General features: G+C 48.2%; 1 protein-coding gene across 3 annotated transcripts in view; it reads right to left on the bottom strand.

Moving 5' to 3' along the window:
* Positions 1 to 22,732, bottom strand: part of SMIM14 (small integral membrane protein 14) — a 402,244-nt gene that overhangs the window by 171,579 nt on the left and 207,933 nt on the right. For 2 of the 3 annotated variants that reach the window (XM_085642242.1, XM_085642243.1), the window contains one exon: positions 7,573 to 7,621. In XM_085642242.1, coding sequence (XP_085498368.1) covers positions 7,573 to 7,621 — 49 coding nt within the window. Of the gene's footprint in view, positions 1 to 7,285; positions 7,478 to 7,572; positions 7,622 to 22,732 lie in introns of those variants that run through there. The other variant, XM_085642241.1, reaches the window with a different exon arrangement.

Here is a 22,732-nt window from a genome sequence, read left to right as displayed (position 1 = left end):
AGTTTGAAGATGTGCTCCCCAGCCGGTGAGCGGAGCGTCTGCTGTTAGTACTATCTGTGGAACCGGGTCGAGGAACGGCTGCCCTTTGGAAAGCTTTTGCGTGTTCCACCACTGCAGAGAGCGATGGGTGCGGTCGTCTACCAACACCAAATCTGTTAGCTGAGCAAGAGCCTGGTTCCACTGACGTGCCAAACACTCCTGTAAGGGACGCATTTAGAGTCTTGCATAAGGTACGATGTAAATGCAAGAGGCCATCATCCCGATTAGTTGCATGAACACTCGCGCTGGTAGTGAGTGTTTAGGCTGAAATTTTGATATTAGAGCTTGTATGGTGCTTATCCTGACTTGGTTGGGGTATGGTAGAGCTTTTGAAGTGTCTATTGTGGCCCCTAGATATAGATGTATGCTGGATGGATAGAGGTGGGATTTGGTGAGGTTTACTATGAATCCCAAGTCGTGAAGCAGTTGGAATGTTTTGAGTGTATGTTGCACACAGCTGCTGTATGATTTGGCTTTTGTGAGTCAATCCTCCAGATAAGGGAAGGCATGAATGTGCTGTCTTCGTAAGTGGGCCGCAACAACTGCGAGACACTTGGTGAAGACTCTGGGTGCTGTAGTCACCCCGAATGGGAGGACCTTGAATTGTTAGTATTGACCATCTACCACGAACCGGAGATATTTCCTGTGAGCGGGGTGAATGGGAATATGAAAGTAGGCGTCCTTTAAATCCAGAGTGGAGAGAAAGTCGCCCTGTAGAAGGAGTGGGAGCGCCTGTTGGAGAGTGATCATGTGGAAGTGATCCGACTGAATGTAGAGGTTTAGTGGTCTAAGGTCCAATATAGGCCTGAGAGAGCCGTCCTTTTTTGGAATTAGAAAATAGAGGGGAGTAAACCGCTGCGCCTTGATGAGAAAAGGGGACTGGTTCTATTGCATGCTTTTGTAACAGAGAGAGAACCTCTTGTTTGAGATGTGTCAGATGTTCCGAGGACATTGGACGTTGTCTAGGAGGAATATTTGGGGGAGTAGGGGTGAGTTCTGGGCAGTAACCATACTGAATAATTTGTCTTACCCACTTGTCTATTGTGATTGAATTCCAGACAAGTAAGAACTGTGAGAGACATCCCCCGACAGGAGTGGGATAATCGGGGGGAAGAGCAGGGAAGTCACTGTTTGGTGGTGGGGGAGGTGCGGTTATTGTTGCCGCGACCTCTTCCCTTACCATTGTTGCCTCTGTAGCCTCCGCGAAAGTATCCTTTGGAGGATGTTTGAGTGGTGCTCTTATAGGAAGAAGAGGGATGTTCTGAGCTAATGGTTTTGGAGCCAGCTCTGTAGAAGGAGCGGCGAAAAGAACCTCTAGGGGAAGGGAACTGTAAGGCCCTCATGGACTTAGCAGTGTCCATATCTTTTTTCATTTTTTCTAAAGATGTGTTAACTGAGGGCCCAAAAGGATGTTCTTGATCAAAGTGCTGATTTAAAATAGCAGATTGCACCTCTTCTTTGAATACGGAGACTCGTAGCCAAGCGTGCCTGCGCAACAAAACGCTAGTGTTGATGGAGCAAGATGCGGTATCAGGCTCGTCGAGCGCAGATTTAATTGAGGTGTTTGTAATAAATTATCCTTCTTGTATAAGGTCATTGGCATTTTGTTTGTAATGGTCAGAAAGGTGTTGCATGAGCTTTTCAAGCTCGTCATAGTGAGCCCTGTCATATCTGGCCAATAAAGCTGGGCATTGGCAATCCGCCAATGATTTGCAGCCTGTGACGCAATACGTTTACCAGATGCGTCTATTAGCTTAGACTCCTCATCAGGAGGGTTGGTGTCGCCTGCACTTTGCGAGTTTGCCCTCTTGCATGCATTAGATATCATAAGAGAATACAAAGGGACCTGACCTTTAATGTAAATTGGGTCATTGGAAGCTGCCTTATACTTTTTATCTATCCTGGTGTTGAGAATCCTGGCTCTGACAGGGTCCCTATAAACTTCTGGGGCATGTTTGAGCATGCCTTTTAACATTGGCATGGTGTGCGTGGACTTTTGCGAGGGTGCAAAGGTTTCAAGTAAAAAGTCTTCCTCTAAAGGTCAGAATGTAACTGTACCCCGGGGCACTGGTCAGCCCTATTCATTAGTTGGGCAAACCCAATATTGTAATCTGGTGGTGATGGCTTAGATAGATAGAGGTCCGGGTCATTGTGTGGGTATCTGTGTTGTAGTCATCCCAAGGGTCTACGTCGTGTGGGATGGTATGTGCATCATCATCCCCATGTGGATCTATATTCCCACCCCTATCGGTATGATCATCCTTAGTATCTGATGTTTGAGGTGAAAAAGTATGTTGTGGGGAGTGTGGTGGAGAAATTAGAAGATTTGGATCAAACGGAGGAGGAGAAAGAGGTGGGGAGGTGTTAGTACTCATCTCCTTTCATTTCAAGAGTATTTCAGATTCCTCTGAAGTGTCCAAGACTTTGCCAGTCTTTGGGTCAATAAAAAGAGTTTTTTGTTTTGGATCTGAAAAATCAGGTACAGGCTATGTAGGTAAAATGTATTTTTTCGGTGCCGAAGACTTTGGGTCAGAATGTTCTTTGGACCAAGCCTCTCTGTGGGGTCTTGGGCTCTTTAGGTTTTGTTTTAGGAGTTTGTGGCTCCGAGACTTTTTTCGGCTCCAACGATTTTTTGGGTTCCGAACCCGTTTTCGGCTCCCAAGATTTTTTCCGGTTCCGAAGGTTTGTCCTTGGTATGTGTCGACACCGAGGGTTTCGGCGTCGAGGCTGTCTTTGGCGTCGACGAAGGCCGTGGCACATCTTTGGACTGGTGCCGAAGTTGACTTTTCGGCACCGGAATGAGTTTGGCTCGAGCCCGAGCAGGAAGGCTTATCTTTAGGATTCATAACCGGGCCCGAGGGCGGGGCATCTGAGACATGTTGCCGGTGTCGACCCGAGCCCGAGGGTGTTACCGGAGCCTTAGGTTTGTATTTTGGGAGAGGGGTTTCTGTACACACGGACCGCTGAGCTGGGGTGAGTGTCTCCTCTTCGACGTCGGAGTCGTTGGCCTCGGAGACTGAGATGTCTTCTTCATCACCTTGTTGCTCTGGCTGGACATTGGGATTGGCTCTGAAGATGTCCGGAAACAAGCTGCTTCCGCGAGACATTTCGTGATGTCGAGCCCGACGATCACGGATGGTTTTCTTCGCCTTGAAAGATGAACAGGCCTCGTAGTTCTGGTCTTTGTGCTCCGGGGAGAGGCAGAGGTTACAATCCTTATGCAAGTCCATGTGTGGGGACTTAGCACCACACCCGGGGCATTTTTTGAAAGGAGTCCTTTTCATTGACTGCAGGCGTGGTCGGCGCGGATAGGCCCAACGGCCCGTGTAGAAGATCAAGGTCGAGAAGTTTGTTTTTAAAGATGCGCGTCGAAAGGAAAACGCAATCGAGACAATACTGTGGAGTGAAGAGGAATTCAGCGTCGAAGGGGGGGTTAGAAACCGACACCGACCCGGAGCACAGAAAATCACATATAAACCCGATGGCGGAAAAATACAATCTGGAGATGGAGTAGATGCCCATGCACACTATCGTCCTAAGGAGGAGTCACCTACCTCGTGACTACGAAGACTTCTTCCAAGACAAAAACAAAGTGCAAAGATCCGAGCCCAGCACCAGATGGCAATCTATGCACAAGTATGCGATCTACAGCTCATATGCCTCCAATAGGGGTTTTCTGAAGGGGATTATTCTGTGGGTTTAACACTAGAGAAAACTACACAAAATTTTGTATACTGGGTACCTTTTTTCAATTATAGATGAAGATGCAGCCAGTGTAGCCTATGTATTTATGCTGCATTATTGTCTTTCTATCGCTTAAGTGTCTTTGAAAGGCGAAAAATATTCACTTAAGATGATGGCGTGGGTCCAGGGAGAGGGTGCAAGTGAACTCAGATGGAGGCCGCGGTGTCAGGCACTGTCGTCCTCTCGATCTGGAGGTCGAAGACAGTCTCCGCTCCTAGCTCAAGTCCTCCAACACTCCACAGACACGACACTCGCCGAGTGCAAGCTAGCACAGGTCCACTGGTAGCAAGCATAGGTCACTCAGACTATGCAAGCTTCCCTCGCACTCCTCAAACTCCTCACGTCCCGGCACCTCAGTTGGCAGCTGACCTTTACAAGCACACTCCTCTGAACAGTGTGAAGACGGTATATGTCAGGATGGTCCTTGCCCAACTGACAATCAATGCCACCTGTTTCCACCACACCCTGAGCAGTCCTTACAATCTTGAAGAAATGGGGAGATCATTTATGTCCCTGGGATGTCGTGGACCGGAGGCCAGCCAGCTCTTGGAGAGTAGTTAGAGAGCTGGGCAACAACAGTGGGCACGTAGCTGCTTGCCAGCAATGTCCAGGCAAAATCCACCAGGTGATAGTTTCCTTCCTGGAACACGACAAACTCTAGGCCACCACAAATCTGCGGATAATCCAGCTGCAGTCCCTCTTGCCCTAACGATTCCTCCTGTCGATGTCCCAGCATTGAAGCAGCACAGTATAGTTCCAAATCCAAAAGTATCTAACTTCTGAGGCCTGAGCCCCACTAGTTCTACCCACAATGGCCTTTGAAGATGTGATCAGTTCAAAAAGCCATCTCTGGCATGCACAGGCTCTCCCTAAATGTTGTCTTGTCTGCTATCCTACCCCGTTGATCACTATCTTTAGTGGGGCCAAGACCCTGCCCCTTGGAATGCAGTCCCCAATTCCACCCCCACATAACCGACCCAGAAAGGCCCCTCAGAGTCAGAGGTGCAGTTTCCCTTGAGTCTCTAGTTTATGGCGTTCAATTAGGAATGCACAGATGAAGCTGTCCCCCCAGCGCCCAGATGTGAATTGGAGACCGGTAGACAGGCACACAGAGCCACGAGCACTTGGATGCTCACTTTCCCAAAGTGACATTTTCACACACGTAATGTCAGATCCGCTCGCACTCCTGGAATAGATTCGCCATTACGAACTCATTGATTCCAAATACTATACTGCTACTATTCTGCATGTAGGAAATGCTGCTCAATAGCATTTCCATACTATTTCCCATGCTTGTACAATACGAGAAGCAGCCCCCGTCGTATCAAACACACCATACGGTACCATTCACAACACTTGCATGTAACGCGTCCATGTCCTACCTCCTCCCAACACCGCACCCTGTCCCCAGAGAGAACTCTGATGTAGCAAGAGACATGCAGCACAATGACAAGTAGCTCTTTAAATGACAAGCCGGCAAGAGTAATCTGTGCACACAGGCCCCACCACGGCAAACTTGTGGCACAATGGATTAGCTTTTTCAGTGGATGCAAAAACAACAATTGATGGACAGAATGCAGAACAATGTCATACATTCACCCCAGTACAGAGATCTGGGCCTAAATCCATCGTTTTTTTGCTCACCATACCATTCCAGTTTGAACCCAGCCATATGCAAATCAGTCTTGACCCTGTGCCTCATGGGAACAGTCCAGCCCGAACTGCCAAGCCAGGTCCTCCCTGGACTGGAACCAAGCATCCTAGGACCGGTTTCACCCCTCTTCAGCCAGGATAGCTTGATTCCAGTGGCATGGAGAGCACGGGACTCACGTCTGAGCATACCAGTCCCACTCGGGGTGACAAATGCAAAAACAACAATTGAATGACAGAATGCAGAACAATGTCATACATTCACCCCAGTACAGAGATCTGGGTCTAAATCCATCGGTTTTTTGCTCACCATGCCATTCCAGTTTGAACCCAGCCATAGGCAAATCAGTCTTGACCCTGTGCCTCATGGGAACAGTCCAGCCCGAACTGCCAAGCCAGGTCCTCCCTGGACTGGAACCAAGCATCCTAGGACCGGTTTCGGGGTTTCACCCCTCTTCAGCCAGGATAGCTTGATTCCAGTGGCATGGAGAGCACGGGACTCACGTCTGAGCATACCAGTCCCACTCGGGGTGACAAATGCAAAAACAACAATTGAATGACAGAATGCAGAACAATGTCATACATTCACCCCAGTACAGAGATCTGGGCCTAAATCCATCGTTTTTTTGCTCACCATGCCATTCCAGTTTGAACCCAGCCATAGGCAAATCAGTCTTGACCCTGTGCCTCATGGGAACAGTCCAGCCCGAACTGCCAAGCCAGGTCCTCCCTGGACTGGAACCAAGCATCCTAGGACCGGTTTCGGGGTTTCACCCCTCTTCAGCCAGGATAGCTTGATTCCAGTGGCATGGAGAGCACGAGACTCACGTCTGAGCATACCCTTCGCACTCGGGGTGACAAATGCAAAAATAGCGATGGATTAATCCCAGATCTGTGACTGGGGGTGAATGTTTTGCCAATGTGCAACATTACGTCCATCATCTTGTGATTTTTTCTGTTCACCCTATGTGGGAAGGGTATGCCCAGACGTGGGTCCCGTGCTCACTACGCCACTGGAGTCAAGCTATCCTGGCTGATGACAGCTGATAGCCAGAAACCGGTCCTAGGATGCTCGATTCCAATCCAGGGAAGATATGGCTTGGTAGTTCGGGCTGGACTGTTCCCATGAGGTGCAGGGTCAAGACTGATTTGCATATGGCCATGTCTGAACTGGGGTGGCGTGGTGAACAAAATAAAGATGGATTAAACCCAGATCTGTGACTGGGGGTGAATGTTTTGCCAATGTGCAACATTCCGTCCATCATCTTGTGATTTTTGCTATTTCAGTGGATGGCACAAACAGTGCTGCAGGCCCACGGATAAGCATTTGATGTACATGCCCTGGGTATTTGTTTTACCCCTAGACAAGGGACTTACAGCTACTCAAATCAGTCAATCATGTATATACCAATCACCAGTATATGTATATGATAAGCACAGCGCTTTGGCCCTGAATAGCAGTGTCAAACACCCTAAAAGCCCTACAGCTAGCAAAACAAGGTCCAAACATGATGTCGCTAGCCAAAAAGGTCAGGGGAGACCACGCCAAAAAGATGTCAGGTCTAACAAGTATCATATCAAGGGCTCAGTGCAGCACCAAACTGACCAAACTAGAATGAGTGTCTAGGAGCATTTTGTCTACTTTATGAGCTTGCTGTAAAGTAAACATCACAAATAATTGTATAGGATTTTGGTGTGCATGGCAGAAAGCACAACCCCAACACATTCCTTCTACCTTTTGCCCTCTCAGGTTATTTGAAAAAGCATGTCTTATGCCACATGCACCAGAGGAAGTACAGCAGTACTTGTCTATTTCCTTTTGTGAATTGACAACACTACACAGGTGTGAATTACAAACCTTTAATTGGTGAAAATAATTTAGTAGCTTGCTTATTTTTTGGAATTGTGCCCCATGGAGAGGAGTTCTCTATCTTACGTTTTCAAGTCTGCTGAATTAGTACCATAAGATACAGAGAACGTATGCTGCATTAAGGTCACTTGCTGCCTTATGCCACCAACACAAACAGCTCCAGAGGATGCCAAGCTGTAAAAGATGCAATGAAAATGGTTTTTTTTCCACAAGATTCAACTAGTCATGTAAGTGCCAACCTCATTAACCACAAAAACAGTTGTACTTACATTCTTGAAGGCATTCTGTGTCGGTGCAGTAGGACTGGGATTGACGCAACTGAAATTAAGAAAAATATAATACATTAGCAATTAGAAAGGGAAAATAAGCACATTCATCAATATAGTAAGCTTTTAGTAAACATCGGTTCACAGATTCCAAAAGAGTGTAAGATCATCACATGTGTTGTACTTAATTAAAAAAGAAAAACAGCTATATCTCCGTGCACCAAAACAACACAATGAAATACCAGCATTTGTAAAGCGCACAGCTACCTCCGGAGAGGTGTCCCGGAGCTGGAGGCCGTCGAGAAGATTAAGCGAGCTATTGCCCTGAGTCACATTGTGCTGGGCTAACCTGCCGCCGGCACCGGGGATTAAACCATGAACCCCGTGGTCCGGAGTCTGGAACCCTGGTCCCTGCGCCACACCTCTTTCCTGAGCCTTCGTGCACTAAGAAGGGTGTAAGAGAGGTGTTACAAATCTCAAGACAAAGTCTAATTCATCTTAAATATGATGGCATGGCAAATGTTGCGAGTAAAGCCAGAGGCTTTGCTACCCTTGTCTAGAACTTTCAATTTATTTGAAAAAAAAGACAAGAGTCACCGATTTGGGAGCTCATGAGTAAGGCAGGCCACGAGTTATTGTTTTCAAGTACCTGATTGCAATGTCATGGGAGATTCTCAGCTTTTCTGTGAGTGAAAATCTACACCAGATTCCCAAAGGTTGTGTGAGACTGGAATAGAGTTTGTAAACACCTGGGGAGTGCAGATCATCTTGAATTCTTTAACATTATTGTATGAATGGTCTAGCACACATGTGAAATAGGCTCATTTATCCTTAACTGATCTGCTTATCAGCTTGAAAGTTTAGTAACTTTTTCAGACATCAGTAAGTTGCCGCCATCCTGGTGAACGCGGCTTTCCCACAGTGACGAAAGGTGGCCGAACGGCAGGATTCAATACTGCTTGGATGCAATTTGTTGCTATTTTCGAAAACGCTGTTAGATTTTTCAAACGACATCTTTTCTAAATTGGATTTGACGGCTACTTTACACCCGACTGAGCCTCGTAGCCGAAAATTTTCTTTAGAGAAATTCCATTGGATGAGTGATTCTGCTCTACAATGTGCGAATACTAGGCCTTCCTAGACTAACTGCTAGGTTGCCATTGTTTATTTTTAGTCCTGATGAAGACCCGCATGACGATTTAAGATCGCATATATAGGGTTGAAACGTCGACAGCACCTAGGCCCAGTTCAAGACCCGGTTTCATAAACAACTTGAGTCATCCTTGGAAACGGTGTCATTGTTCTTCTCTACACTGGCCCGTTTTTACTTTGTATATAGAATTTTTCTATTCACTTTGTATATATTAAGCACTAATTGTGTCACTTATGTCACTTATTCACGAATTCACTTTAATGCTTACAACTTTGGCAGCTTTGCTTTGCTAAAAAGAATTATATGGGTGATAATATAAATGATGCAATTTATATATAAAGAATACTCTGCCACCCAGCAAATCAGATTCTATCGTGATTTGTGTACTGTCACTGTTTATTTTTGCATGTGTTCCTCTTAAATACAATTTCTCTTATGAATTATTTTCTTATTTATTGATATATTTAGCTTTTTTTGATTCAATCGTAAAACAAAGTAATTGTGTGCTCATACCCGACAGAACCATTGTACTTTATATAATTTATACCCAGGTTCTGAGGGACACAGGGTCACCCCATTTTTTATGAAAGCCATCCTGGTGAAAGCCACTGTCTTGCTCCTGTAGTGAAAGAGGCGCTCTTGTGGTTTGGCACCCTATGATGACCTTTGACTACCATCATTTTAACTGACTTTAGTGTGTTATTTTACCCTATCCTTAATGTAGGAAGGTCCTGCATATGCCTGCTTCTCCCTTCTCTTGTAATCTTGTTGTCTTTTAGTGAGAGCTGTCACGGAGTAGAACAGTACCATTGGCTTTGACATGGCCTCATGTCATCTTGTTTTCCGACTCTGCCTTGCTTCTGCATGCACATCAGTGCTTGTAAGTTGTTTGGGTTATCAGAATTAGGAGTTCTTACTATTGGCTTTGACATGGCCTCATGTCATCTTGTTTTCTGGCTTTTCCTTGTTGCTCGCACGTAGCTGCAAAGTGGGGAGGGCATGTTTCTGCTCCTCACTTGTTTTTCGCTATTCACTGACCAGAGTGAACTGGATATTATCTGTAGAATGTGCAACTCTGCCTCGAAGTCAAAATATGGGAGCTTGGCCAGCCCCCGTCTTGGCCTTGATGCAGACTGGAACAGCCAGCTCAGTTTTTCTAATGAAAAGGGGGCGAGGTTTTCTAGAAGCTTCGCCTCACGTTTAGTAATGATATTTAAGCTGGGAACCTTCGAGGGCCAGGTGGAAGTTCACCACAGAATAGAAGTATTGCTGTGGAGGTGATGGAACTTGAGTCCTGATTGAACTCCTTCCTGGGCTGTTGAAGGGCTTCCCCAGCTTGAGTTGGCAAGGATGATGCAAATTCAATCGGTGAGGTATATATTTTCTACATTTTTGTTCACTTGACATTTGGGAATCTGATATATTTGGCCTACCGTTCATTAATAAACTTGTGTGTGTTATTTTAAATGCACCTGAATTTGTTTTCTTGCCTCGCCTAAAGGGAGTGCTGCGTCCTTTCGTCGTATTTAGTGGGTGCTGCTCAAAGGAGCACCAGCTTCTGCCTGACTCAAGACCAAAGGACCCTGTGAGGAGGAGATGGCGTGGAGGGAGCAAGGTCTAGTGGGAATCCTGCTGAGTGGATCCCGGGAGTGGAGTGTGATTTTCATTGCCATCAGGACTGCCACATCATTTGGGCTGTCTGACAGTGTGCACTGTTGTGACCCCGATATGCCAGGTGGGGGCCATGGTGAAGAATAAGGGTCATCAACCTGGGTACAGATCTGTGAAGAGTGAAGGCCCGTCATTCCGTGCAGTGCTGTGACCTGAAGTGGAACATTCGCCTTATTGGTACTACTCGCGACCACCGTATGGCAGGTGGGAGCCGTGAAGAAGACCTGAAGGGGCCACTGCACTTTAAGCCGCTGTTCTCACTCTCAGTATCCAGCAAGAGGGGGGCCATGGTGAATAGAACGGGCCTCTGTCCTGAAGCAGAGTGCAGCCATGAAGAAGAAACAAACTTTATCCAGGATCACCCAAGACCTGCCACCGGATTCAAGAAGACTTGCTGTTTGACAGAAGGAGTGCTATGTACACCTGCCGCCCCGATCAGAGCCAGGCCACAGATGCACGTTGAGACACTTTCCACAGCAAGTGGAGAGAGAACAAGTAAGACTGAAGACCTGGCTGCCGAGCTTTGGAGGGGCCGTACTCTGACCTGTGTGCTATGGCTAGGGGACACTTTGACCAAGCCATTGTGGAACTTCTAAAACCTGAACACACTAGCAGGGACTAGCTTGGATGTTATCTCACAAAACTGGGGAATAAGACGACCTTAGACGGGCCTTGAGAAGTTTACCCGGGGAGTGCTAGGAGGCATGGCTTGGGAAGATTGTGGGTGTTATTTGTGCTGTGCCTCATTATACTTTGCTTTGTGTATATATATATATATATATATTGAGTACGTTAGAACTCCCACAACCTCCAAGCGGCGAAGAAGGAGAGACGGACCACGGAAATCTTCAGGCAAGATGTTTTATTCGACCATTTCTCTCAGCACAAAAATGACGCGTTTCGGGCTCGAGAGCCCTTGTTCACATGCGGAATAAGGTCACACTGAATGTTTTTAAAGCGCTGCAAGGTGTACAACCACTTCCTGATCACATGATGATAGACCAAGAAAACAGACTTCGTGAGTATTATGAAATACGTCTATATCGTATTACGTTAAGGTTTATAAAAACCGAAAAAATATAATAATAGGTTTTTCATTATATTGCATAGTATGGAAATATATTATTTTCTGTATAGGAGAAGCTGAAAAGCCAAACTCATTGTGTGAATACATTGGTATAACAGGATAAATCCTCAATAATGAACCAAACAACAAGAAAGGTAAAACAATGCCTTACAGATAAGTTTCCTATGTACTCTCAATAAATATTGAAACGAAAGACCTGTTAAGGTGCAAAAAAGTGCATAGCAGCATTTTCAATAATTGTGCAAAACCGTGCATATGTGCAAATTCTTAGGGAATATATACAAATATTACGCAGCAGTAACATTAAAAGAAAATTAATAAATATTGATAACAATAAAAATACAATCCTGATAATCATTGTTAAAATCATATAAAATTCATTTCTATAATTTCATCATCTTACTAAAAAGTGCTGATATGCCATAATTGTGTGTTTATCAATATTCTGGCAATGGAGGTATGTGGATCAATTCATATTGAATACACGGGTTACACATAATAACCAACCTACTAAAGTGCTCAGTGAAGAAAAACACCTATATGGATATACAATAATAAATAAATAAATGAAGCCTCTGCGAATATGGTAGAATAATTCAATAATATTATAACATCAGATCAGACGTATAGCAAATATAATGATGAGGAGAAAAACTAAGGTCAGAAGGCAAAAATCAGAATGAGACTTACTAAAGAAAGTTATGCATATCTTCAGTGTTATTCAGTCCGTTTGGCTATTAACTGTCAAACTCAAGGATCTTTCGAGTCTCTAACTGCCTCAATTGGAGTTCTCGATTGCCGCCCCGTCGGGGTTTGGGAATAGATGCCATCACGAAATATTTAAGGCAGGTAACATCATTGTTGTGAGTTTGTTTAAAATGGCGTGCCACTGGGTAAGCAGGATCATTATGTAAGATAGCCCGAAGATGCTGCAAAATCCTGACATGCACCTGCAGCTTCGTGCTACCAATGTAGTTAAAGCCGCAGGTGCACATCAGGACATACACAGCATAATCAGCCCTGCAAGTGAAACTCCCTGTAATAGCTACTTCCTTTGTGCTAAAAGGGGTGAGGTAATGAGTTTTGTTTATGCCAAATTTGCAGGCCCTGCAAGAGGAGCATTTACGAAAACCAGGAGCAGGTTTTAGCCACATCTCGTTCTGTCTAGTTTCAGGGCTGCTTTTATCCAGACAAGTTCCCATGCATTTAGCTCTCCTAAAGGTGACCATGGGAGTAGCCGGCACTCTAGTACGGAGTACAGCATCAGTGAGAACGATAGGCCAATTCTTTTTGACTATGGATCTTATTTTCCTTTCTTCTCTGCTAAAAGTAGTGATCAATCTGGGTCCTTGTTCCATTACTGATTGATTACAGACAGCTAGCTCGGCCAGTGGAGCTGGATATTGGATGGCCTTAAACAAACTCATTCTAGGTCGTGCATTGGCCTTGGCCATCGCTTCATCAAGAATAGTATTAGAATAACCCCTCGCCTTCAATCTAGTCATGGTGTCTATTAGACCTGTCAGCCCTTTGGGTGGTCCCTCCTCATCATTATATATTTTGTCCCACTTTTGCCTCAAACCCTGTTATAATTTTTCCTTTTTGGGAACCACCAGACTTTTTAGTGTTGATGCAGGGTCAGGGAGCCATTTTCCCTACCCCTGGAACTTCTGTCTGAGGGCCTGAGACACAAAATAGTGGCCACCCATTGTCACCTGTGACATCATCAGAACCCACTGGAGATTTCTAGAACCTTCCGTAACATTCTGGAACCCTGTGACAGTGAGAGGCAGTTTAGAATGTTGGGAGGCCATCTCAGAGTGGCAGTTGGCATCTGACTAGAGAGGAGAGAGGACCAGTTCAGAAGGAGGTCGGAGTAAGGCAGCAGGGGTGGAAACCAGTGCTTGGAGTGGGGTCCAGAAACCCACCCTTGATGCTAGTCCCTACTGACCAAGCCCAGCCTAGAGCCCTGTGTGGGAGCAAGACCAGAAAAACCATCTTAAGGACCTAAATATTGTGAAGAGGCCTTAAAGAAGAAGACCAGCAAGCTCCTGACCTGTTTAGCGGTGTCCTCCTGGAGTCCTGACGTCGAGAAGCCTGGAGTCCTGAGGCCTGAGGTGGAGAAGCGGCGCTGACAGAAAGCAGACGTCGTACCCGGAGCCGTCAGAGGTCGAGAGAGGGCGCCGACGGAGGTCGTGGAGAGGCACCGGAGGTCGAGTAAGGAGTCACCTGAGGTCAAGGTGAAGCGCGCCGGAGGTCGGGAGTGGAGATCGCACTCCGGAGTCGCCGGAATCTGAGGTGAAGCGCGCCGGAGGTCGGGAGTGGAGATCGCACTCCGGGGACGCCGGAATCTGAGGTGAAGCGCGCCGGAGGTCGGGAGTGGAGGTCGCACTCTGGAGACACCCGGAAGCGGGGAGACCGTGACCCTGTGACGCCGGAAGGCGACATCGAGCCGAGGCCGCCCAGCGACATCGATCCGGAACAGCCCAGCGACATCGAGCCGGAGCAGCCCAGCGACATCGAGCCGGAGCAGCCCAGCGACACCGAACCGAGGCCGCCCAGTGACATCGAACCGGAGCCGCCCAGCGACGTCGACCCGGCGCTGAGCGGAGCCGATCATCGTGAAAAGGGCAGTAAGTGGTAGAAAGGGCATCTGAGGCCCTGTGGAGCCCTAAAAGACCATTCTAGGGGCTAGAGGGGTGTTAGAACCAGCCTGGGAGTGCCAGGGGTGAACTGAGACTGGTGCATTGACCTCTGTGAGGGGTTGTGTATTTTGGGAGAACCAGATCCTTAGGTTACCCTTATTCTACCTCAGTTCAGGCCCAGCCTTGACCAATCTAGGTGGGACACCCCCCATGTCATCCAAATGACCACAAGCTGTACTTGGGCATAGTAAAACCAAACTACCTCAGGAAAGTGTTGTGAACTGTAATTGTCATTAATTGTGTTATTTAAGTTATTGAAGGTGCTTTATTTATTGACTGTATTTATTGTCTGACTGTATTTATTCCTGCATTGTATTTATTGTCTGACAGTATTTATTAGCCATTTGTATTTATTGCACCCCTATTTATTCCTTGCTTATTTATGACCTGATCCTATTTATTGAAACCCACTGTGGTATTATTTATTTGACCTGCCCTCTTAAAGGAGAATCTTATGGTACTGTATTTATTTTATGAACCCTGCAACTAAGAGAAAATAAGATAAAGACAAACTACTTTCTTTTATAATTTTTACGGTGTAGTGTCGTTTTTGGAACGGATGAACGCATGGTTATTGTGAGGGTGTGATGTACGCTTAACACAGTGCCTGACCCCCAACCGCTCGAGCCAAGCTACCATTGTGCTGGGAACCTGGTGACTGCTAACCCGGTTGCCCGGTTTCCAACATAAAATTGGTGCTCAGCAGTGGGATAGAGCTGTGCTTGCGTCTACTCGACAATAACTGTGGGTAGTCCATAGGCCTACACCGGGAGTTTTCTCCAAGCGGACTTCCTAATTTTGAGTTTTGTTTTTTCCAAATTTACTTCTGGTGGTGGGAGGAGGTATTACAAAAGGTACCCCCCTGCATAGATTCTGTAAGCAACTGTCTTCTATCCTGAGTGGGCAAAATGGAGTTTGTATTAGAGGATGTGGAAACTTATACTGTGGCCCAACTCAGAGAGTTTTGTGAGCGAGAGGGGGTGTTTTGTCCCCAAGGTGCAAAGAAGGGTGAACTCCAGACCAGCTTGAGGGCTTGGGGGGAGGCACGGCGAGAAAGTAAGGTCGAGAAGGAGGACAGGGATGGAGAGCCTGACAGCGAGGGGGCTGGTTTGTACCAACCTGAGGTGGGGGACCTAGTAGCGGGGCCCAGAACACTTTCAAGGAAGGGCAGCAGTGTCTCTAGCCACGGCTTGTTAGAAGCAGAATTCACTGACCGGAGGGAGAAAAGACAACTCACATGGGACTTGGCGAAGCTGGAGAAAGAAAAGGAGGAACGGAGGATGGCTCACGAGTTGAGGCTCAGGGAGATAGATCTCCAGATCCTACGGGTCGGGGCACACCCTGTTCCTAGTGGTGGCAGCGAAGAAAGAGAAATCACCAGGGAATCCAAACCCTATCTGCCAAAAGACATAGTAGCTAGTTATAGTGCGGGTGATGATATCGCCAAGTGGCTAGCGGCCTATGAGATCTCATTAAGAGTCCATGGGGTTCCAGAGAAGTATTGGGGAGGGGGATTGTACAAATACATGCCTCCAGCTGGTAGGGATACATTATTGGACCTGGAGCAGGATGCGCAGACCCACTACCCCACCATGAAAGTGGCGCTCGTGAGGAAGTTTGGACTAACACCCGAGAAGTATAGACAGAAGTTCCGGGGTAGCCACAAACTGGGCACACAGAATTGGGTGGATTTCCTGGACTATGCAAAGAAGGCATTAGAGGGTTGGATACAGGGCAGTGAGGTGAGGGACTACGAGGGGTTGTTTGATTTGATGTTGAAGGAACACCTGCTCGAAAAATGTTTCCCTGAACTGCGTCAACACCTGGTGGATAGCAAGCTGACCAATCCCCGGAAGCTTGCTGAGGAGGCGGACATTTGGGCTAGTACCCGGGTGTCCACAAGGGGGACTGGAGGGGACTCTCAAAAGACCGGACAGGGCGCCCCCCAGAAGAAAGAGGGAGGGGAAAAGAAAACGGAGTTCTCTAAAGGCCCCCAAAATAGTTCCCAAGGGAAGGGAACAGGATTCACCCCTAGGGCTAACCCACCCAGAAACCCTAATCCTGGCCAGAGTCAGCAGCCAAGGGTTGTCCATTGGTACGAGTGCGGTGGTGTTGGACACTATAAGGGAGATGTGAAGTGCCCGAAAAGACCACCCCCTCCCATCGGAGGAAAGGCCCCCGGAGTAGCTAGTGTAGTGCTCGGGGAGGAGATGCCCTTAGGTAAGGGAAGGGAGTGGGCGGGTGTCACTTTAGTGTCCCTGGGAGAACGGGAGATGGTTCCTAAGATCCAGGTGCCCGCAAATACCACAAAGTATGGGCAGTGGGTCACCATCAACGGCCAAAGAGGGGAGGCTCTGAGAGACACAGGAGCCAGTATGACTATGGTACGTAGCCAACTGGTGTCTCCAGAGCAGGTGATTCCCCATGTACTCCACCCCGCCGCGATGGCTGACGGCAGAATGGGCCACTATCCGGTGGCCGAGGTTCCATTTGAATGGGAAGGGGTTGCAGGGTTACTTCGAGTTGCCGTAAGCCCTGCCGTGCCAGTCGATTGTCTGCTGGGGAATGACATGGAGCATAATGCTTGGAAGGAGGTGGAATACCGGACTCATGCTGAGATGCTGGGTACACCTGACTGGGCCTGTGTCAGCACAAGGTCTGCGACTACCCGGAGAGGGAGTTCGTTTAGGCGGGAGCCTGGAACAAAGGCACCGCTGGCTGCCAATCAAGGGAAGAACCGAGGACAGGAGGAGCCTGCCTCGGCATCCGCGCCCCGCGTGACGGATAGGCCACCGGAGGTGGTGGACCAGGAGTCCGCAGAGGGGGATGTTACCAAACAGGAGAACCTACCCATCCCGGCCGAGTGGCACGTGGAGGGAGGGCCGACCAGGGAGGAATTCTGCAAGGGCCAGAGGGAGTGTCCTACCCTTGAGGGACTGAGGCGACAGGCCGAAGCCCAGGCAGCAGGGAACGTTGAGGGGAACTATAATATTTACTGGGAGGATGGCCTCCTCTACAGTGAACCCAAGGCACCCATGCACGGATCGTCACGGGCCTTGGTTGTCCCTCAACGTTACCGAGCCTTCCTTCTGGAGTTGGCTCATGAGATCCCCTTGGCAGGACACCTGGGGCAAGACAAGACCTTTGCCCGTCTTGTCCCACACTTTTATTGGCCTCAGATGAAAGTGTCGTCCGACACCTACTGCCGGACATGTGTGTCTTGTCAAGCCAGTGGGAAAACAGGGGTGAAGCTGAAAGCTCCCCTGGAACCACTTCCTGTCGTTAGCACCCCCTTTGAAAGGGTGGGCATCGACATTGTGGGTCCGTTAGATCCGCCTACTACAGCTGGTCACAGGTTTATCCTGGTTCTGGTGGATCATGCCACACGGTACCCAGAGGCTATACCTCTGAGGACCATTACTGCACCTGTTGTGGCTAGGGCCCTGATGGGAATCTTTACCCGAGTGGGTTTTCCCAAGGAAGTTGTGTCCGACAGGGGGACCAACTTCATGTCAGCATATATGCGGGCGATGTGGAAGGAGTGTGGAGTGACCTACCGGTTCACCACTCCTTATCACCCCCAGACCAATGGTCTGGTGGAGAGGTTTAATAAGACCTTGAAAGGCATGATCAGAAGTCTGCCTGAAAGCCTGCGGAGGAAATGGGACGTCCTCCTACCCTGTCTATTGTTTTCCTACAGGGAAGTGCCACAGAAGGGAGTGGGCTTCAGCCCCTTCGAGCTTTTGTATGGGCACCCTGTGCGTGGACCTCTCAGCCTGGTGAGAGACGGATGGGAAAGAACTCCCAGAAAGCTTCCCCAGGACGTGGTGAGCTACATGCTGGCCTTCCGGAGCCAAATGGCTAAGTTGTGGAAGCAAGCTTCTGACAACTTGGAAGCCAGCCAAGCAGTGATGAAGGCGTGGTATGACCACAATGCTCACCCGGTGGAGTTGGAGCCTGGCCAGAAGGTGTGGGTGATCGAACCAGGAGAGCTTAGCGCCCTCCAGGATCGCTGGTCAGGACCCTTTCAGGTGTTGGAGAAGAAGGGTAAGGCTACCTACTTGGTGGACCTGAAGACCCCTCGTCAGCCCCTACGGGTGCTGCATGCCAACCGCCTCAAACCCCACCATGAGAGGCCCGAAGTCATATTGCTGATGGTGACTGACGGAGCAGAGGACTTGGAAAGCGAGCCTCTCCCCGACTTATTTGCGTCTCAAGAAAAGGATGGGTCGGTGGAGGGAGTGATTCTCTCCCCATCCCTAACTCCTGAACAGCAGGAGGACTGCCGCCAGGTCCTGGGGCAGTACTCTTCGTTGTTCTCCCTTGTTCCGGGTAGGACTCACCTGTGCGTCCATGACGTGGACACAGGAAACAGCCCACCTGAGAAGTCCAAGATCTACCGGATGTCAGACAAGGTGAAGGCCAGCATTCACAGTGAAGTCACTAAGATGCTGGAGCTAGGAGTAATTGAACCTTCCAGCAGCCCCTGGTCCAGTTCGGTGGTACTAGTACCAAAAGCTGCACCACCGGGGGCCCAACCGGAACTGAGGTTCTGTGTGGACTACCGGGGACTGAACTCAGTAACCAAGACTGATGCTCATCCGATCCCGAGGGCGGATGAACTGATTGACCGGCTGGGAGCTGCCCAATATCTGAGTACCTTTGACCTTACTTCTGGGTACTGGCAGATCTCTCTGACTGATGGAGCTAAGGAAAGGTCAGCCTTCTCCACGCCCAAGGGCCACTACCAGTTCTGCGTGATGCCCTTTGGGCTCAAGAACGCACCTGCCACGTTTCAGCGTCTGGTGAACCAGATCCTCGCCGGAATGGAGAGTTTCTCTGCTGCTTATCTGGACGACATTGCCGTCTTCAGTAACAGCTGGGAGGATCACTTGCGTCACCTGCAAGCTGTTCTCCAGGCCCTGAAACACGCTGGTTTAACGTTCAAGGCCAGTAAATGCCAGATCGGGCAGGGGTCGGTAGTGTACCTTGGACACTTGGTGGGTAGGGGAGCGGTGCAACCCCTCCAGGCAAAAATCGAGGCAATCATGTCCTGGGAACCCCCCAAGACTCAGACTGAGGTCCGAGCTTTTCTGGGCCTCACAGGATATTACCGCCGCTTCGTGAAGGGGTATGGGACCATTGTGGCCCCCCTCACGGAGCTTACGTCCAAGAAACAACCTCGACGGGTAGTCTGGACGGAGGCTTGTCAGCAGGCCTTTGTGAAACTGAAGCAAGCCATGTGCGAGGCCCCGGTCTTAAGGGCCCCAGATTTTTCCAAGGAGTTCATTGTCCAGACAGATGCATCGGAACATGGCATTGGGGCAGTGTTATCGCAACTCAATGAAGAGGGTCTGGATCAACCCGTGGTCTTCCTATCCCGGAGACTACTTCCCAGGGAACAGAAGTGGAGTGCAATAGAGCGTGAAGCCTTTGCCGTGGTATGGGCTCTGAAGAAGTTGCGGCCATACCTGTTTGGCTCGCACTTCCTAGTTCAGACCGACCACAGACCCCTTCGTTGGCTGATGCAGATGAAGGGGGAGAATCCCAAGTTGCTAAGGTGGTCTATCTCCCTACAGGGAATGGACTTTCAGGTGGAACATCGGCCTGGAGTGGACCACGCCAATGCAGACGGTCTCTCAAGGTATTTCCGCCTTAGTGATGAGAACTCCCAAGGGGTTGGGTAGCTCTCCCCACTTTCAGCTGGGGGGGACGCGTGTTAGACCTGTCAGCCCTTTGGGTGGTCCCTCCTCATCAGTATTTATTTTGTCCCACTTTTGCCTCAAACCCTGTTATAATTTTTCCTTTTTGGGAACCACCAGACTTTAGTGTTGATGCAGGGTCAGGGAGCCATTTTCCCTACCCCTGGAACTTCTGTCTGAGGGCCTGAGACACAAAATGGTGGCCACCCATTGTCACCTGTGACATCATCAGAACCCACTGGAGATTTCTAGAACCTTCCGTAACATTCTGGAACCCTGTGACAGTGAGAGGCAGTTTAGAATGTTGGGAGGCCATTTCAGAGTGGCAGCTGGCATCTGACTAGAGAGGAGAGAGGACCAGTTCAGAAGGAGGTCGGAGTAAGGCAGCAGGGGTGGAAACCAGTGCTTGGAGTGGGGTCCAGAAACCCACCCTTGATGCTAGTCCCTACTGACCAAGCCCAGCCTAGAGCCCTGTGTGGGACCAAGACCAGAAAAACCATCTTAAGGACCTAAATATTGTGAAGAGGCCTTAAAGAAGAAGACCAGCAAGCTCCTGACCTGTTTAGCGGTGTCCTCCTGGAGTCCTGACGTCGAGAAGCCTGGAGACCTGAGGCCTGAGGTGGAGAAGCGGCGCTGACAGAAAGCAGACGTCGTACCCGGAGCCGTCAGAGGTCGAGAGAGGGCGCCGACGGAGGTCGTGGAGAGGCACCGGAGGTCGAGTAAGGAGTCACCTGAGGTCAAGGTGAAGCGCGCCGGAGGTCGGGAGTGGAGATCGCACTCCGGAGTCGCCGGAGATCGAGGTGAAGCGCGCCGGAGTTCGGGAGTGGAGGTCGCACTCCGGAGACACCCGGAAGCGGGGAGACCGTGACCCTGTGACGCCGGAAGGCGACATCGAGCCGAGGCCGCCCAGCGGCATCGATCCGGAACAGCCCAGCGACACCGAACCGAGGCCGCCCAGTGACATCGAACCGGAGCCGCCCAGCGACGTCGACCCGGCGCCGAGCGGAGCCGATCATCGTGAACAGGGCAGTAAGTGGTAGAAAGGGCATCTGAGGCCCTGTGGAGCCCTAAAAGACCATTCTAGGGGCTAGAGGGGTGTTAGAACCAGCCTGGGAGTGCCAGGGGTGAACTGAGACTGGTGCAGTGACCTCTGTGAGGGGTTGTGTATTTTGGGAGAACCAGATCCTTAGGTTACCCTTATTCTACCTCAGTTCAGGCCCAGCCTTGACCAATCTAGGTGGGACACCCCCCATGTCATCCAAATGACCACAAGCTGTACTTGGGCATAGTAAAACCAAACTACCTCAGGAAAGTGATGTGAACTGTAATTGTCATTAATTGTGTTATTTAAGTTATTGAAGGTGCTTTATTTATTGACTGTATTTATTGTCTGACTGTATTTATTCCTGCATTGTATTTATTGTCTGACAGTATTTATTAGCCATTTGTATTTATTGCACCCCTATTTATTCCTTGCTTATTTATGACCTGATCCTATTTATTGAAACCCACTGTGGTATTATTTATTTGACCTGCCCTCTTAAAGGAGAATCTTATGGTACTGTATTTATTTTATGAACCCTGCAACTAAGAGAAAATAAGATAAAGAAAAACTACTTTCTTTCATAATTTTTACAGTGTAGTGTCGTTTTTGGAACGGATGAACGCATGGTTATTGTGAGGGTGTGACGTACGCTTAACACGGTGCCTGACCCCCAACCGCTCGAGCCAAGCTACCATTGTGCTGGGAACCTGGTGACTGCTAACCCGGTTGCCCGGTTTCCAACAGTGTCCCTCACGCATATATCGAAATCTGATTCCAGGCTGCAAATTCTTTTAAGTCTTAAAATCTCACCGTAAGGAATGCTAGCGATGAGATGTTTAGGATGTGCGCTATTAGCATGGAGTGTGACATTGCCTGCGGTCGGTTTCCTGAATAGGGTAGATTCAAACTGGTTGTTTTGAATATAGATTTTGACATCTAAAAATTCAATGCTAGCTTTATTAATGTGGATGTGAAGTGAAGATTCATAGAATTGTTGTTGATCGAATCTATAAATTTTAACGCTTCTTTTTCTTCTCCCTGCCACAAGATAAAGATGTCATCTATGTATCTGAGATAACAAGACACATGGTTATTAAAATATGCCCTATGTGTTTGTTTAAGAACCTGTTCCTCCCACCAGCCAACGTGTAAACATGCGTAGCTGGGGGAGAAACAGGCTCCAGTAGCTACTCCGCGGAGTTGTTTGACTAATTCCTTTCCTAAAAGAAAAAAATTATTGGTCAGGCACCAATCAATGAGATTAAGAATAACCTTATTGTGTTCATGGAATTCACATGATCTTTTTTCCAGAAAGTATTTGACTGCAGACAAGCCTGTTATGTGGTCTATGCTCGTATAAAGAGACTCAATATCAAGAGTGATTAGCAACATATCTTCAGTCCATATTAAATCTTTAGTTTTTAACAGAAAATCTCCAGTGTCTTTTACATAACTTGGTAATGCTTTAACCATATCCTGTAAGAAATAATCAATGTATTGTCCCACTTGTTCAGAAATACTCTTAATAGCTGATATGATCGGTCTTCCTGGCACTGGAAAAATGCCTTTGTGGATTTTCGGAATCAGATATAATACTGGAAGGACAGGAAACTCATTGTTCATAAATTTGTACTCCTCGAAAGAGATTACTCCTTCCCTTCTCCACTGTGCTAAAAGTTTGTGTAGAGTCTCATTGGCCTTGGTATATTCTTTATGTGTGGATCTTTCGTAGCAACTTGAGTTATTTAATTGTTTGTTTGCTTCATTCACATAGTCTGTTTTTGGCCATATAACCAGGTT

Source organism: Triturus cristatus, chromosome 2_2, assembly GCF_964204655.1.
Source record: "Triturus cristatus chromosome 2_2, aTriCri1.1, whole genome shotgun sequence".
NCBI lineage: Eukaryota > Metazoa > Chordata > Amphibia > Caudata > Salamandridae > Triturus > Triturus cristatus.
Note: the sequence above shows the minus strand (reverse complement) of the source record. Positions and strands in the feature narration are given on the sequence as shown.